This window comes from Athene noctua, chromosome 2 (assembly GCF_965140245.1).
Source record: "Athene noctua chromosome 2, bAthNoc1.hap1.1, whole genome shotgun sequence".
NCBI lineage: Eukaryota > Metazoa > Chordata > Aves > Strigiformes > Strigidae > Athene > Athene noctua.
Window position 1 is genome coordinate 118,030,788 of NC_134038.1, and position 14,288 is coordinate 118,045,075.

Genomic DNA, 14,288 nt, shown 5'->3' on the forward strand with positions numbered 1-14,288 from the left:
TAGATGCACCAAGCTATTTTTTCTTCATAGAGCGATCACTATAATCCTCTTGGTTGTAGAAAACCTAAAGGTGTTTAAGAAGAACTGTTTTATGGAGGTTTTGGGACCTTCTCTTTCTAGACTGTCAAATGTTATCTGATAGGTGTCTTTTGCTTAAGATCAGAGCTCCTTGTCTGGAATAAGTTCACGTAATAATACTGGTGAGTCAAGTCCCCTGTGCCTGGGGATTGAGACAGGAGGGGACAACCTCCACAGATCTGCTGGTACGTGTCACTTGCCATCAGCCTGGTGCTGTTGGACCGCTACCTTTTATTCTTTGCTTTGTAAGGATAGTCCTAACGGACTGTACGTTAAGTTGCATTGTTTTCATTATTGTTACATTTTAAAATAATATAAAATGTTAGTCATGAGGGAACAGTCAGTTGTTTGCATTTAAAATTTTTTTAGAGTCTTACTTAAAGAAAGGAAGGCATGAATTGTTGCTTAATGTGCTGATTATTTTTGTCATTATGCACAAAATGAAGAATATTGTTATTGTTGTTTTAAAATGCCAGAGGTAAATGTCTCACATTTTGATGTTTTTTAATACTAAAGTTAGTTAAAAAAACATCCCTATCTCATTGTTTTTAAGACCTCTGAAAAGTTTCTTGGGAGAAAAAAGAAAGTGTTATACGAAAGGCAAAAGGTACACAGAGTTTTACCTTTTGAACAGACCTTGACGTTGATTTAAAATAAACCTACTTTAATAGGTATTGTATTGCACACTGAAGATAATTTAGGCTAATGTCAAGGACAAGTGTTATCTATTCCTTTGTTGTAGTGAGGTATCGAAATAATGAGTGGAACAGAAGGGAATCAGAAAATGTTTGAAGTTTTTCATGTGTGTCTCTAGATGGGTATTTTTAATCACATTCTCCTGGCTTTTGCATGCAAATTACACTGAACAGCACACACTATGTAAAATGAAGAGCTGTATTTTACAAAATCTATTTTCTTGATGTTTAATAAGCTTGCAAAGATTGGCCTGTGCTTTAACTAACTAGGTACCTTTTTGTACTTCAGCTGAAACTGAAATCTTAGATTTTAAATGCTACTGTTTTGATCTTGTAAGAGAGGAATGGAAAGCCTGGTCTTTTTTGAGGTTTCTGAAACCATTTTTTTCTTGGTACTCAAGAGCTGCAGCTCCCAATGACAGATGAGACAACTGTTAAGATTTAATGCATCTTTATTTCAGTAATATATCTTGCTCTGTGACACCAGCCCCTCTAATAACCCAGTGTCTGGATTACTTACTGCATAGCGTCACTGCTTAACTGCTGACCTCTGTGGCAGAAATAAAATACTGTTCTCCTGTATGGTCTATGCTGTCGAATTGGAAATCTGCTGACCTGCAGAGTCATCCCATACACGCAAGCTCAGCTTCATGGAGAACAATCAGGATATCTTTTTGAGCTTCTCCTTTTAGAAAAGGAGGCAGACTTAGTGCATTCTAAAAATGTAAAATTGTTTCCAATGTAATATTAACAACATTGTCCTCAGTGTGGTTCACATATATTCGTTTGTGCTGAGGGATCAAAAATGGAGGAGATGAAATTGGCTTATTCATATGCTCATATGTGTCCCCACTAATTTCCAAGCATAGCACACTCTCTTCTGATACCACACTTTCTTTTACGCACCTCTTTAAAGCCAGGATAGATATATTTTTTCCTATTTCTTTTCAAAATGACCTAAGGAGATACCATGTTAAACCATATATTGTGGTAATTTTGCAGAGGATGTCCTTAGCCTTGAAAAAGAGGTCTGTTTTTACAAAGGGAATTTGGAAGAAATGTTTCTATATGAATTGAGGATTTAAGGAAATAACAAGGTAGCATTATACGCTGTATGCTTTCAAAGGAAGAGTCAGTGAAGAAACAACCTGTTACAAAAATTCCATGATAACAAACCTATGATTGCAAAACTTTCTAATTTAGGACAGAGGTATTTTCCCCAGCAGTTCTCATATCCCAAACAAACATGGAATTCAGCACGTTACTACCTGCTGTTTGGAGAGACTTGTAGCAACTGAGGAAAGCAAGCTTATCCCTCAGTGCAATATCTTCATTTTTTTTCCCGAGAAGCATCAGAGAAAAAAAAAATGTTTAAAAGAATGTTCTTTATTCTTGCACTCTCATTTTAGCAGTAGTTTTGTGTTTAGTTGCAAGCTCTGGAATCTCTTACTCCATAATCTTAATCATACCCCTTTTGCAGTGGGATGCGTCTGCAGTGTTTCTGCTTGTTGGATTTTGCATGGCTGCTCCATCCTCCTAGAGATCAGAGTGCAGTGATGGCACTGTCCACTCTTTTGCCAGGGCTTAGTTTAACAGCTGCTGGTAACAGTGCTGATTAATACATTCAGTCATTATCTCCTTTGAGAAGGCTGGGATCAGTAGCTAATTCATAATGCTTAGTATGCTTAAAGTTAACAGCAGAAATACAGCATTCAGCAGCATGAGTTAACATAACAAACTGGAGCTTCTACCTGTTCCTGGCCCAGGTGAGTATGCCCTACCAAAAGAAACCCACCTACTGGCATCTATGTCCTTGTCTCCATGTCTGTCAGCTTCATGAAATGTAGACTGCTTCTACTTTTGTTTCTGCCAGCAATGCCTTTTGGCCATGTAGGACAGGGCTGCCAGGTTGTCTGTCTGCAGGATATGACAAATGTAGATGTTTTCTTTGGTCATGGAAGTTAGCTGATGATGAAGTCCAAGATCCAGCTCCGATGTTGGACTTGCTGTGTCCATGCAGTAGGTTCAGCCTGAGCACATCAGGACTTTGCAGGATGATCAGTTTGTGCGTACTCTGCAGGTGTGTGTGTCTGTCAGGCTGCGCACATGGGCTGCCAGCTCCAGTCTCATTCAGTACGTTATGCAGAAGTGATGTGTCTGGTATATTCAAGGTCTGAGGTCGTCAAAAAACAAGTCCAGCCAACCTGACAGGCAGCTCAGTGGCAGCTACCTCTAATAGCCCTCATAATACTTTTAACACTTGCTCAGTTAATTGTCTTATTTCTTGGTCTAAACCTTAGCCTGACTTAGCCCATGGATGTCAGGTAGAGAGCAGACAGACTATACACAAATTACTTTCCAGGGTGGCATAGTCATACTTGCTTTTAGTCTGCTGCTCAGCAATAGAGGGGGGAAGGGAGAAAAAGGTCTTTTAAGTATATGTAATATATGAACTAACAAGTTTTAAATATTTTAAAATTTAAAATACATTTTAAATATACTTAATTGTCTGGGAACTTAGAGGATAGTACCTAAAACTGCATTTAATTTCTACTGGGAGAAGATTAGATTGCAATTTAATATTGGTTCTGAATTTCTCAGATCAAAGTGCCGTAGGAAATGAATAATCAAAAGCAGTGTTTTAATAAAAAGCTTCTATATTTATTTCAGAATAATTTCTTAGATTTAAAGAATCATGAAAGAGAAGATTTTTAAACTATCTGTAATATTAAAGTATCTTTCGAATCAATAGATGAGTACTGATCTTGCAGATATGATTTAACTTGTTATGTTATGCTGAGTTTCGAAAACGAAGGGAGTTTACTTAGCAGATTTGAGAATGACTTTCACAGAATCAACTAGGTTGGAAAAGACCTTGAATATCATCTAGTCCAACCATTAACCTAGCACTGACAGTTCCCAACTACACCATATCCCTCAGTGCTATGTTGACCGTGCTCTTAAACACCTCCAGGGATGGGGACTCCACCACCTCCCTGGGCAGCCCATCCCATTCCAGCCCTGGGCAGCCTAACAACCCATTCTGTAAAGAAATATTTCCTGACATCTAGTCTAAACCTTCCCTGATGCAATCTGAGGCCATTACTTGAGGTAATTTCAATGAGACCTGTGATGTCTTTTCCATCAGCGATTACTTTTTACTGTAGGGTTTTGAGGGCACAGATTTGGTTCAGTAAAAACAAATGCAGAGTCCTGCATATGGACTGGAATAACGTCACCCAGCAGTATGGGCTTGGGGGGGCTCACTGACTGCGTCAGAGCAGACCTGAGGGACGACCCAGTGAACATGAGTCAGCAGTGTGCCCTTGTGATAAAGATGACCAGCTCCATCCTGGGCTATGTGAGAGAGACTGTAGCCAGCAGGTTGACAGAAGTGACTATATCTCTCTGCTTATGGAGTATTTTGTCCTCCTCAATACAAGCATGACATTACCATGATGGCTCAGTCAGAGGCCACGAGGGTGAGTTAGGGGGCTAAAGACCATCCCAGGGAAAGGGAGGCCTTTGGGGATACTGTATGGCCATGTGGTTTTCTGAGGCATGGCATTCTTGATACAGCTGCTCTCTATCAGGTATGGTGAAGATGGAGCTAGACTTTTCTCTGAGGTGCACAGGAGTAGTGTGAGGGACAACAGACAGAAGTTGCCACAAGGGAAATTTCAACTTGATAGAGGGAAAAAATTTTCTTAAAACCAAGAGTGGTCAAACATGGGGAGAGATTGCCTGGAGAGGTTGTGTAGTCTCCGTCCTTGAGGTTATTCAAATTGCAACTAGATGCGGCCCTGAGCAACCTCCTCTCACCGACCCTGGTTTGAACAGGCACTTGGACCAGATGATCTCCAGAGGTCCCTTCCATTTCAGGTTATTCTGTGATTCTATATGAGCTTACACATCTGTATAATCCACAGAAGATCTAATACAAAGTGTTAATTTGCTAGTATAATGTGATCCTTAAAATGTCCTCCTTATTTTTCTAAAAGCAGTAGTGCAGTAAAATTGTTAGGAGAATATTGGTTCTGCGACTCCCTTCTAGCTATGTTACTTTGAAAAGTTGTTATGAAAATCTAGTTCTGGCATCATGACTGAAGTTGATTAATTAGGATAGGTAAAGATTTTATTGAAATTATAAAGGTTTGTTGTTTGTGTTACAGTTTGTCTAAAATGGAAACAGCGTTTGCCCTTTTTCTCCTTTTAAAGTTTTGGGTGATCTACAAGTCTGTTAAGGGGATACTCAGGTTGAACATATAGCACAGAATGCCTCTCAGATGTTGCTATTTTTAGTAACTGATCCTTTTTTTTATGTCTGCGGGCAATAGTGCATTACGTGTGAAAATGTCCATTTTTTCTGTATTTTCTCTTACCAGTTCATTGAAACAGTACTTATATTTAAATGGGTTTTTAATGAGCCATGTAGAAGAGTGAAGCTCAAGGAATAATAAGAATTTGGGACTGCCATGGGGCTATTAACGTCAGTTCAGTCATCAGAATGCCTACAAATTGATTTCATATTTAGTTTCTTCTGTATCTAAATAATAATTGGCTATTCCCTTGCTAATTATTTTCCTGAATTTATATTTTTTTTTCCTCTTATACTCATCTGTCTGTTCACAAAAAACTTGTATTTCAGGATATTTTGGAGTCTGAGATGGTATTAGCTGAATTTGATTTACTGTCGGGCCTTATTAAACAAGTACTCTTTGGTTCTGCATTGTAACATGGGCTAATATGCAGACTGCTCTGGGTACACGTGGTTTTTGCGAACCCTAAAGAGTTACTATAGAAATCTGCTTATATTCTCTTGCAGTCTACTTTGGTTGTGTTGCAGTCTACTTGTTGCAGAGGAAGTGTATAATCAGTTCTGTGGTTGCCTTGTGGGTTCACTGTACAGGCTTGCTTAAGACTGGAAAAGTTTTTATTTTTCCTCAGGAAAGGATGCCAGTGATGCTTATGTTTAAATTTTCTGTCAGCCTTCTCCATGTCCTCTTTCCAGATACTTGCTGCACAAGCCTGAAAGTGTATGGCAGTGCTCTGAGAGTGATTGAAATCTCATGTCAGTGGGTCAGGTGGCTGTCAGAAAGTGGGTGCAGACAAGGACCTATACACTGGGACTGCAGGACAGGGCTGGGCTTAACCCCCTGGCATGAGGTTTTAAAGGAAATGCTTGAAGTAGCTGTATTATGTGAAGATATATCGACAAGGCTAATTTAGATTTTAGAATTGCATTTGGATCATCAAAATCTCTCTCTTCAAGGATCAAAGTCTCCTGTGAAAAAGTTATTTAGTTCACTTATTAAGCATGAACTGAGAGCCGGCATCCTTGTCAGCATGAGCTCTTCACCTGAGGAGGGTGTTGAGCTGCTCTGTCACTCGGAGCTGCCTCAGAAGGGCTATGCTGTGTATTCTGCTGGAAACAGAAAAAAAATCACTTGTGTGAAAGGTTGTTTTGTACACGAATGGCCATCCCGCAGATGTGCATCATAAATGCCAAAAGACCATAGCAGCTGTAAAAGGGAAGACCACATCTGGAATTTGTTGTATGGACCAGGAAGTGAAGTGCATGGTTCAGCCAGGGGAATTGAGACACTTTTGGTTGTTCATTAGATCAACTACTGAGCAATTGGTCACTGAACAGCGGAACAAATCAGGAATGTCCTTGTATGAAATTATTTGATAAGTGTCCTTCTGGTGAGAAGAAACCAGATACTTAAAATGTCTCCTAATCATTAAAAAAGATATGTGATTTCAGTTTCACACTGTGTTAAAAAGAGCGGACAAAAAGTGCAGAGGATGTGAGGACCAGAGGATGCAAAAACTAGAGGATCACTTGCTGTCTTTCTAGCAGGAGAATAGAGCTGTAAATTTGAACGGATGTTAAAATAAGTCTGAAATCATTACTGATGCCTACACATGAGTGTAAATTCATCAATAAATATTACAAAATAATTAAATTTTGGACAGATACTCAGGAATGTGCAAAATTCAAGTGATCCTTTTGACAGTCTTACTTGCCATAGTGGGGGAAAAAATATGGCAGAAGTTTCTAGCTGTATGAGTTTCTATGGAGTATTTCTGGTTTTGTGGTTTTCTGCTGGAGATAGATGACCTGATTACACCAATTGATAGTGATGAATATTTTTATATGGTCTTAGTACTTAATGAAAATATAAACAACTGTTGCTGGTGCAAATAGTTTTTTTAATCCAGTTAATTAACATTCAAGTACTTAATCTAGTCTATTAATTAAGATTGCATATGTGTTTACTAATGTTTAATTACTGTAGAATAGATGGAAATTGTAATAATTAATGTTGGAATGCAGACTGCTGCTCCTGTGTCAAAATAAATCAATCTTTTTGCTTTTTATTTAAGTAAATATAACCTGGTTAGTATGATATTTTGAGTCCCAGACAGAGCAGTAGAGAAGCTCATCCCAGTATCTTTCAGAAAGGACTAAAGGTTAAAGTGTAATTCATTTTGTACAACATGGAGTTGTGGGAAGTCACTCAGATATGCTATAGAGGGCTGAATGCAGTGATCTACTGGAATGTCCTCTTCCTATCCCAAAGCCAAAGGCATCTCAGTAAAACTTTGTTTTGATGTCTCAGGCTGTAGAATCATTTCTTTGTAAACCATTTGTTTGATGAAGCTAGTGTGTTTAGCAAAAAGAATTAAATTATGTTGCTCTCTCTTTTTCTATTTGCTGTTGAAAGAGTATCAGTTGAAAGAGAAAAGCATCAAGGTAGTTCTTAAACTGTACTTTTGGCGGGGGGGGGGGGGGATGACGGGCTTTGGAGGATGATGGCAGCAATTAAAAAAACCCTCTTAAAATATAGTAAATTTCATAATTGTGCTTTTTACCATTTGGAGTAAAAAACTCCACTGGAGTTCTTTGTATTGTTTGAAAAAATTGCTGTTGGTCAAACACCGAATGTTGTTGCTTTTTTTTTTAAAAAAAAGTATATTTTGTTGGTAATTCATATAAGATTACTTGTATTTCTCACTCGGAAGTTTCAAACATAGGAGTATTTTAGTTTATGCATATTGACCTTTCAAAGACTTACTCTACTTCCGTTGATGAGATCGAATAACCTTTCCATAAGTTGTGATCTGAACAAAGCTGCTGTCTTTATTTTTGAAAGTGCTGCTCAATAAAACCTAATTTTTCTTGAAAAGCTAGCATACACTTACACTGGGGATCAAATTCTTACCTTATTCAAACTGATGATTCTTCCCATTCTAACTGATGATTCTTCCCATTCTAGCTTACATTAATGAAGGACGCGAATCTATATTGAAACCTCCTTTCTGTTGCTTTTGCCATATTATAATTAGAAGTATAAACATGTCAGTCTAAATTAAGCCTACCATTTATTAAATTTGTTTTGGGAAGACAAAGTGGCTTGTTGCTACTTGATTTCATTTCCCATTTTCACATTTTTAGTTCAGTGATTGAAAAAAGCAAATAGTGTGTCCTGTTATCCCAGGTGATTAAAACTGCTGTAACCTATTTAACCACATTTACACATCTTTGATACATTCAAGTTCAGGTCCCATGGAATGGGGGGTGGATATAATGTACTGTAACCACTACTATTATTATATATATTTTCACTGGATTTTGATGGAAGAGCTAATATTGATCTAATATTGAACAGCTAAGCTATTTTCTTCTTTGTGCATTGTTATGTTTTGTTCAGCCCTTCTGCTGATCTCTTCTGCATAAGAATGGATGGTATGGTGAGTTTCTCGGGTCACTGCAAGTGATGAGCTCTAAAACTGAGGGACAGAGAACAGGAGGCACAGCTCATGTCAGGTATTGGCAGTAATCAGTGATTCTGGAAAGGAGCATGCGGTTCCTTGCATTTGAAAACTGGCACTGTGCATGGTTATGGTAATTTTATTCATTATTTCTTATTTAAAAAAAAAAAAAAAACACGACATGGAAGCAGTCTCCCTACAGTAAAGATGATGTTGTTTCCAGAAAAGACAATTATCTTTGTTATCTACTTTCTTTGTAAACCTGATACTTAAAGCCTAGCAAAAGACCATAGGTTTACCATTAAATGATAAAAGCTGGTCTAGTAATCTGTGTTCTATTCTTTGCCAATTTAAAAACATCTTTTTGGCCTTCAAACATGACTGGCATCTCACTGAGAGGCCATTTGTTTCACGGGCATAGAGCAGTGTTTATTGCTGTGGATTCCTGCTGCAAAGGATTCTTCATAGGTTTAGTGACTTGCTCATGTGGCTTCCTTCTAAGTAGCCATAAGGTGTCTCTTCAGATGTTTTTAATTTTGTTTCTTGTTCCTGCAAAGATGGTAGTTGAGGTGTGATTTCTGGGTTTCCAGGCGTACAAAAGCGTATAATTCCTTTCATCAAAGGATTTCCCTTGATTGAAATAAGATGTGTTGGAGATAACAGAAATGAATGCTTGATATCAAAATACAGTGGAAGATGTTTTGGTGGCTGTCCTTTCCTTGTGAACTCATCATCCGCAGAGTGGCATACCAAACTCTGGAAATCAATCTTCAACACTGTTTAGGCACATAAAGTCTTTCAGTCCTGAAGACTTTCTAGCTTATTATGAGGAATAAGTGTATCTTTGTAACTGTTTTACAATGAACTTCCTAACCTGCATTCCTAACACTAATTAGATGGGGAGAAAACTATCATGGCTTGTGTTTCTTCACATGTTGTATGCAAAAATGTTATAACTTGGTGTGCTTTTTAAGGGAACTGAAGCCTTTTGAGGATTTGATGCTGTCAAAATGGTGAATACCTACGAAAATACATAAGATCAAAAGCTAAGCTTGAAATGAGAAACATTTCTTTTTAGATGTTCTGGAGTCATAGGTTGTAGACTGTCTGGCATAGGCAAAAAGCTGGAGGCAGCTTACAGTAGATCATACATATATAGAGATTTAGATGCATGTACCTTTTTTCATACATTATATATATAAAATACTTAAACCAGCATGTGTTGAGCAATATTTTTCGATCATCCTCAAAAAGAACGTAATGTGAGGATTTATCTTAATACATGCCATGCAAAGAAGAAAAAGATTTGATGTTTCATGCCTAGAATTCTTAAATACATTGTTTGTGTTTTGTTCTAATACCTTACTTCACTTGTGGATTAGTTTATTTTCAGTTGCTGGAGATTGGTAATTAGCTGTTATAAAACAGGTAGTAAAAGTGTTATGAGTAGTGTGCTGCTTTTGAGAAATAGTATTCAGTTTCTGTAAGCATTGGTATTTCAGTGTGGTAGAAAATAAAATTTTCAATACTCTTGAGCTACTGACATTTTAAGTGTTGTCACGTCTCTCTTGTGTGTATGTTTCTCAAGCACAAAATAATGAATTGTATGTTAAAAACATGTTCTAGCTGTCTGCAGCTGCAGCCTGTTTTTAATTCTGCTTCCTGCCTTTCAAATAGCACTGTAGAGAGCATGGACTTTTTACCCATTACCAATTCATTCTTTTTGTTTGTGCATGCCAGAGCCTAAATTTGCATTAGGTATGGAATTATTGGCAGAAGTTTGCTACTCTCTGCAATGTCAAAACTCCTTGTTAAAAAAAGTTAATGCCTGAAAAGTATTTCAAAAAGCTGAATTCCCAAAAGATTTCCACTTGGGCTTACAGTTGTGGTTTTAGGTGTTTGTTGTTTGTTTGGGTTTTTTTTTGTTTGGGGTTTTTTGTTTCTTTTGGTGGTTTGTTTTGTTTGTTTGTTTGTTTTGGTGGTTTGGTTTTTTTTTTTTTACTCATGTTTGTGTAATCTCGATTTGAGTAAAGGGACTAATATTAAAATCTGTAGCATGAGAGGATGTCAAATTCACTTAGAAAAAATAAAAGAGAAAATGACCTCTCTGATTCCTCTAGGTTATATGAAGCTTTAAGTGTTGTTCTAACAAAATAAACAATTTGCGGTGATCAACATAGATTTAAGTTGATTTGCTCCATTTACCCTACCAATTTGTACAGAAGAATGTAATGCTTTCTTGGAAATGTCTTTCAAATATTACATTATAGTTTAATTTATAGGCTGCAGAATGCTGTAATCCATAAAACTTTTTTATCCATCTTGAAGATTAAGTTCTAAAATGAAATGTGTATAAGAGATGGCCTTTTCTCTTTCAGTAGGTCACCAAAGGTAAATTGGGATAAATTATTTGTTTCAGATAAAAGCATTAATTTACAGTGGAAAAAATACCTCAGATTTACCAAAAACCACCATGATGTTTTTCCTATTTCCCTTGCAATGATGAACACAGATTTAGTAAATCTGTATTAAATAAGTGACATGGATAAATTTCAAATTGGGATTGAGGTCTTAGGCTTGTCTCGGAGAAGCTGATTGCAAACAAATAAGGAAGTATCTCCATAAATTTGATGAAATAAATTTTGAAAGAGAGGGCCACAACTTAACTCATATTAACAGATAATAGATTAATAGGTAGCAGGTTAATAGATGATAACTTATAGTGATTATAGCACTTCCGGGTGGTTTTGTATTTTGTCTATAGCTTTCAGTGTGTATTAACATATTTTCTTATTGTATGTTTTTATTCTATAAAAATGAGGGTTTGCTTGTGGTTTGACTTTGTAATAATGTTGTATAGAGAGGTATCAAAACACAGGTGATACATTTCAGTGCATGGGCATTGATCAGCACTCAGATAGTTTTCCATATTTCTGGGTAAGGTAAAGTGGCTTGCTGGGGAAGGTGCGACCCTTCTTTTCCTGACTTGGTGCCATTTGTTCTGCGACTTGCAGTGATGAGTTTCATGTCCCATCAGAGCTGTTAACCCTTTGTACTATCCAACTAATGGCTGCCTTTCCTTGGGCTGATGATGTTGTGATCTAGGTAGTGATCTGAGTCTCTGCTGATAGACGTTTCTTGCTCTGTGGTGGGAAGAAATGATGAAATGCTGATCTACAATGGCACTGCAATGTTGCTGAAAGGTTTTTTTTAACAGATTCTATTGTCATTTGCAGCTTGTAGCTGTGTTTGATGAGCAAGATCCACACCATGGAGGTGATGGCACCAGCGCCAGCTCGACAGGCACACAAAGCCCCGAGATTTTTGGCAGTGAGCTTGGTTCCAACGCGGCATCGGCCTTTCAGCCTTACCAAGCAACAAGTGAAATTGAAGTCACCCCTTCAGTCCTTCGTGCAAGTAAGTAAATGTTCTCAGTATCTTGACTTGTTTCATCTTAATTTACAAGCGTGGCTAGTGCTGTTACCCATTTGTGCTGCTGGGAAAATGATTCATTATCTGTCCTTATCGAAAGCTGATCAGAATTGAGAACCTGCGTAAATGCTTGTTGCATGCAACTAAACAAACCTTTCCATTTTAATAAATTATTTATAAACTCCTCTTAGGAGCAATAAGCTCCTTCTGTACAGGCAGTTTATAATTGTCCTCACTGAAAATCAAAGCAAAATTTCCAAATGCAGTTGCTGCATGATGTAATTTTCAGTTTGCCAGTTTTAGTCTGTTTAATGAAGAAAATTATAAAAACAAACTAACAATGGGAGCACTTTCTATTGAACCTGTCAGTGTTGCTAGGTTATGCTTGTCACCTTTCCATAAAAACACCTGCTGATACGTGCATTTACTGTGTTGCAAAAATACACTTCTTTAAAAAACAGAAACCGTAGACAGGAACTTCCCTTTATTTTCTTTATTTCAGCATTCAGGAACATTGATTGCAAAACCATGAAACATGAATTATATATCACATTTCTTGCTCAGGCAAGATCTTTGAATATTTCAGCTTACTAAGAAGAAAAATCACACAACAAAATTTTCAGTGTAGTTTTCATTGTTAAAAGTACCATGCAAGCAAGACAATGTTAGATAAAGCATTGTGCCCTCTTACATGTAGTGTCTATAATTTTTGCTCACTGAACTTTTGAAGTAGTGACTCTGCACCAGAAAATTCTTAGCAGAAGTTAGTATCAGTCCTTTAATATTCTACAGATACAGTGTTTTAAAGAGCTATTCATAATTCCCAAGAGATTAGTTTTCTGGAGGTGTTCTTTTAATAGGTAAAATCTGTGTTTAAGTAATTGGCTAGAAGGCAAATGGAAAAGTTATGACTCTGTGAAGTTTGAGGGTTTTTGTACCAGAATGCTTTCTGTAAAATTAAGAGAACAACATTTAACAATTAGCTTACATAGACTTGGACGTGTATCTTTTCAAGCTGTAACTATGCTTTGTTACAACACAGAATTAAATTAGGGAAGGACTCATGACAGAATAAAGAAGTATTCTGGAATTTCAGGACCCTTTCATTTTGCTGTCACTAGGGTATGCCACTGCTAAATGCATATCTCATTTCCATGCATAAGCCAAAAAACCGTCCTCCTGGGTTCTCAACTTAGGGGGAGGTAGGGCAGGCAAATATGTACACATTTTCTCCTTGGGGTGATTATCTGGTGTGATATTACTGCATCGAATTCATATAGCACAGATAAAACTCAGTGATATATTGGACAGCTCAGTTATCTTTGGAAAATACGTGGAATATTTAGCTAGTTCACTGATTCCTAAAATGACCAAAAAGTGCTTCAAGACCTTCCAATACAAAGGTCTGTAGAAATGCAGAAAACTTTTAAAACCGTTGGAAAGAATTGTAGCTCTTTTGACACTTTTTATAAAAGCGTGCACACATAAAATGGGTGAAAGAATTTGTCATAAGTATGTTATCACAAATCAGAGATGTTCTTTGATCTAGCTAATTTTTTTTATGTTGACAATTAGATATATTTTGTTTTTAAATGTTCCAAACCACAGGTTTAGAGTCCCAGTTCAGTAGTATTTTCCCATATTAAACATACCTATTTCAAGAATTTCATTTAAATATACATTGAAAATGGAAATAATATCCCTATTGTGTTTCCTTTATAACTTGTGAAGTGAAGCATAGCATACAAATGGTATTCTCAGTATTTCAAATAATTATCTTCTTACTGTGTATGTTCTATTCAGCAAATAAAACCCATCCAGTTTTGTGGTAGATGCAGATCCTGATTATTACATGTTGACAAGGTCATATATCTATTAATTGGATTGGAGATGGGATACAAAATTGCTGTAATTATTGTAATTTTCTAGCTAATTGCAGGGTTGGCGGTGAATATTTTACTTCTAACAAATGAAAAACAGTATTCCGTCTGAAATTGGTTTATAGCATTTTAGACATTTTGTTTTACATCTCTGGTGCTTTTTGCTCGCAAGCTGGGCTCTGTTTCTCAGCAGTTTGCTTGCAGAAGTGTAGCTTTGTGCCATTCTGCTCCTGCTCACCTGCACCCGAGGGGTACGAGGCAGTCTCTGTTCAGAGGCAGCATCTCAGCGCATTAGGCTGGGGCTTAAGGGCCTGCTGAGATTTTCGTCTCTTTGTTCTGGTTGCCATGCTACCCCTTTTGTTTGTTTATAGATCACGCCATCGCTCCTCTCCCAGCAAGGGAAAGGTTAGCTAGATCAGGTCCA

General features: G+C 37.2%; 1 protein-coding gene across 16 annotated transcripts in view; it reads left to right on the forward strand.

Moving 5' to 3' along the window:
• Positions 1-14,288, forward strand: part of PARD3 (par-3 family cell polarity regulator) — a 444,458-nt gene that overhangs the window by 130,953 nt on the left and 299,217 nt on the right. For all 16 annotated transcript variants that reach the window (XR_012633185.1, XM_074899993.1, XM_074899998.1 and 13 more), the window contains exon 3: positions 11,789-11,969. Coding sequence is in view for 15 of the 16 variants with exons in the window: in XM_074899993.1 (XP_074756094.1) it covers positions 11,789-11,969 (181 nt within the window). In the remaining variant the exon portion in view is untranslated. The remainder of the gene's footprint in view (positions 1-11,788; positions 11,970-14,288) is intronic.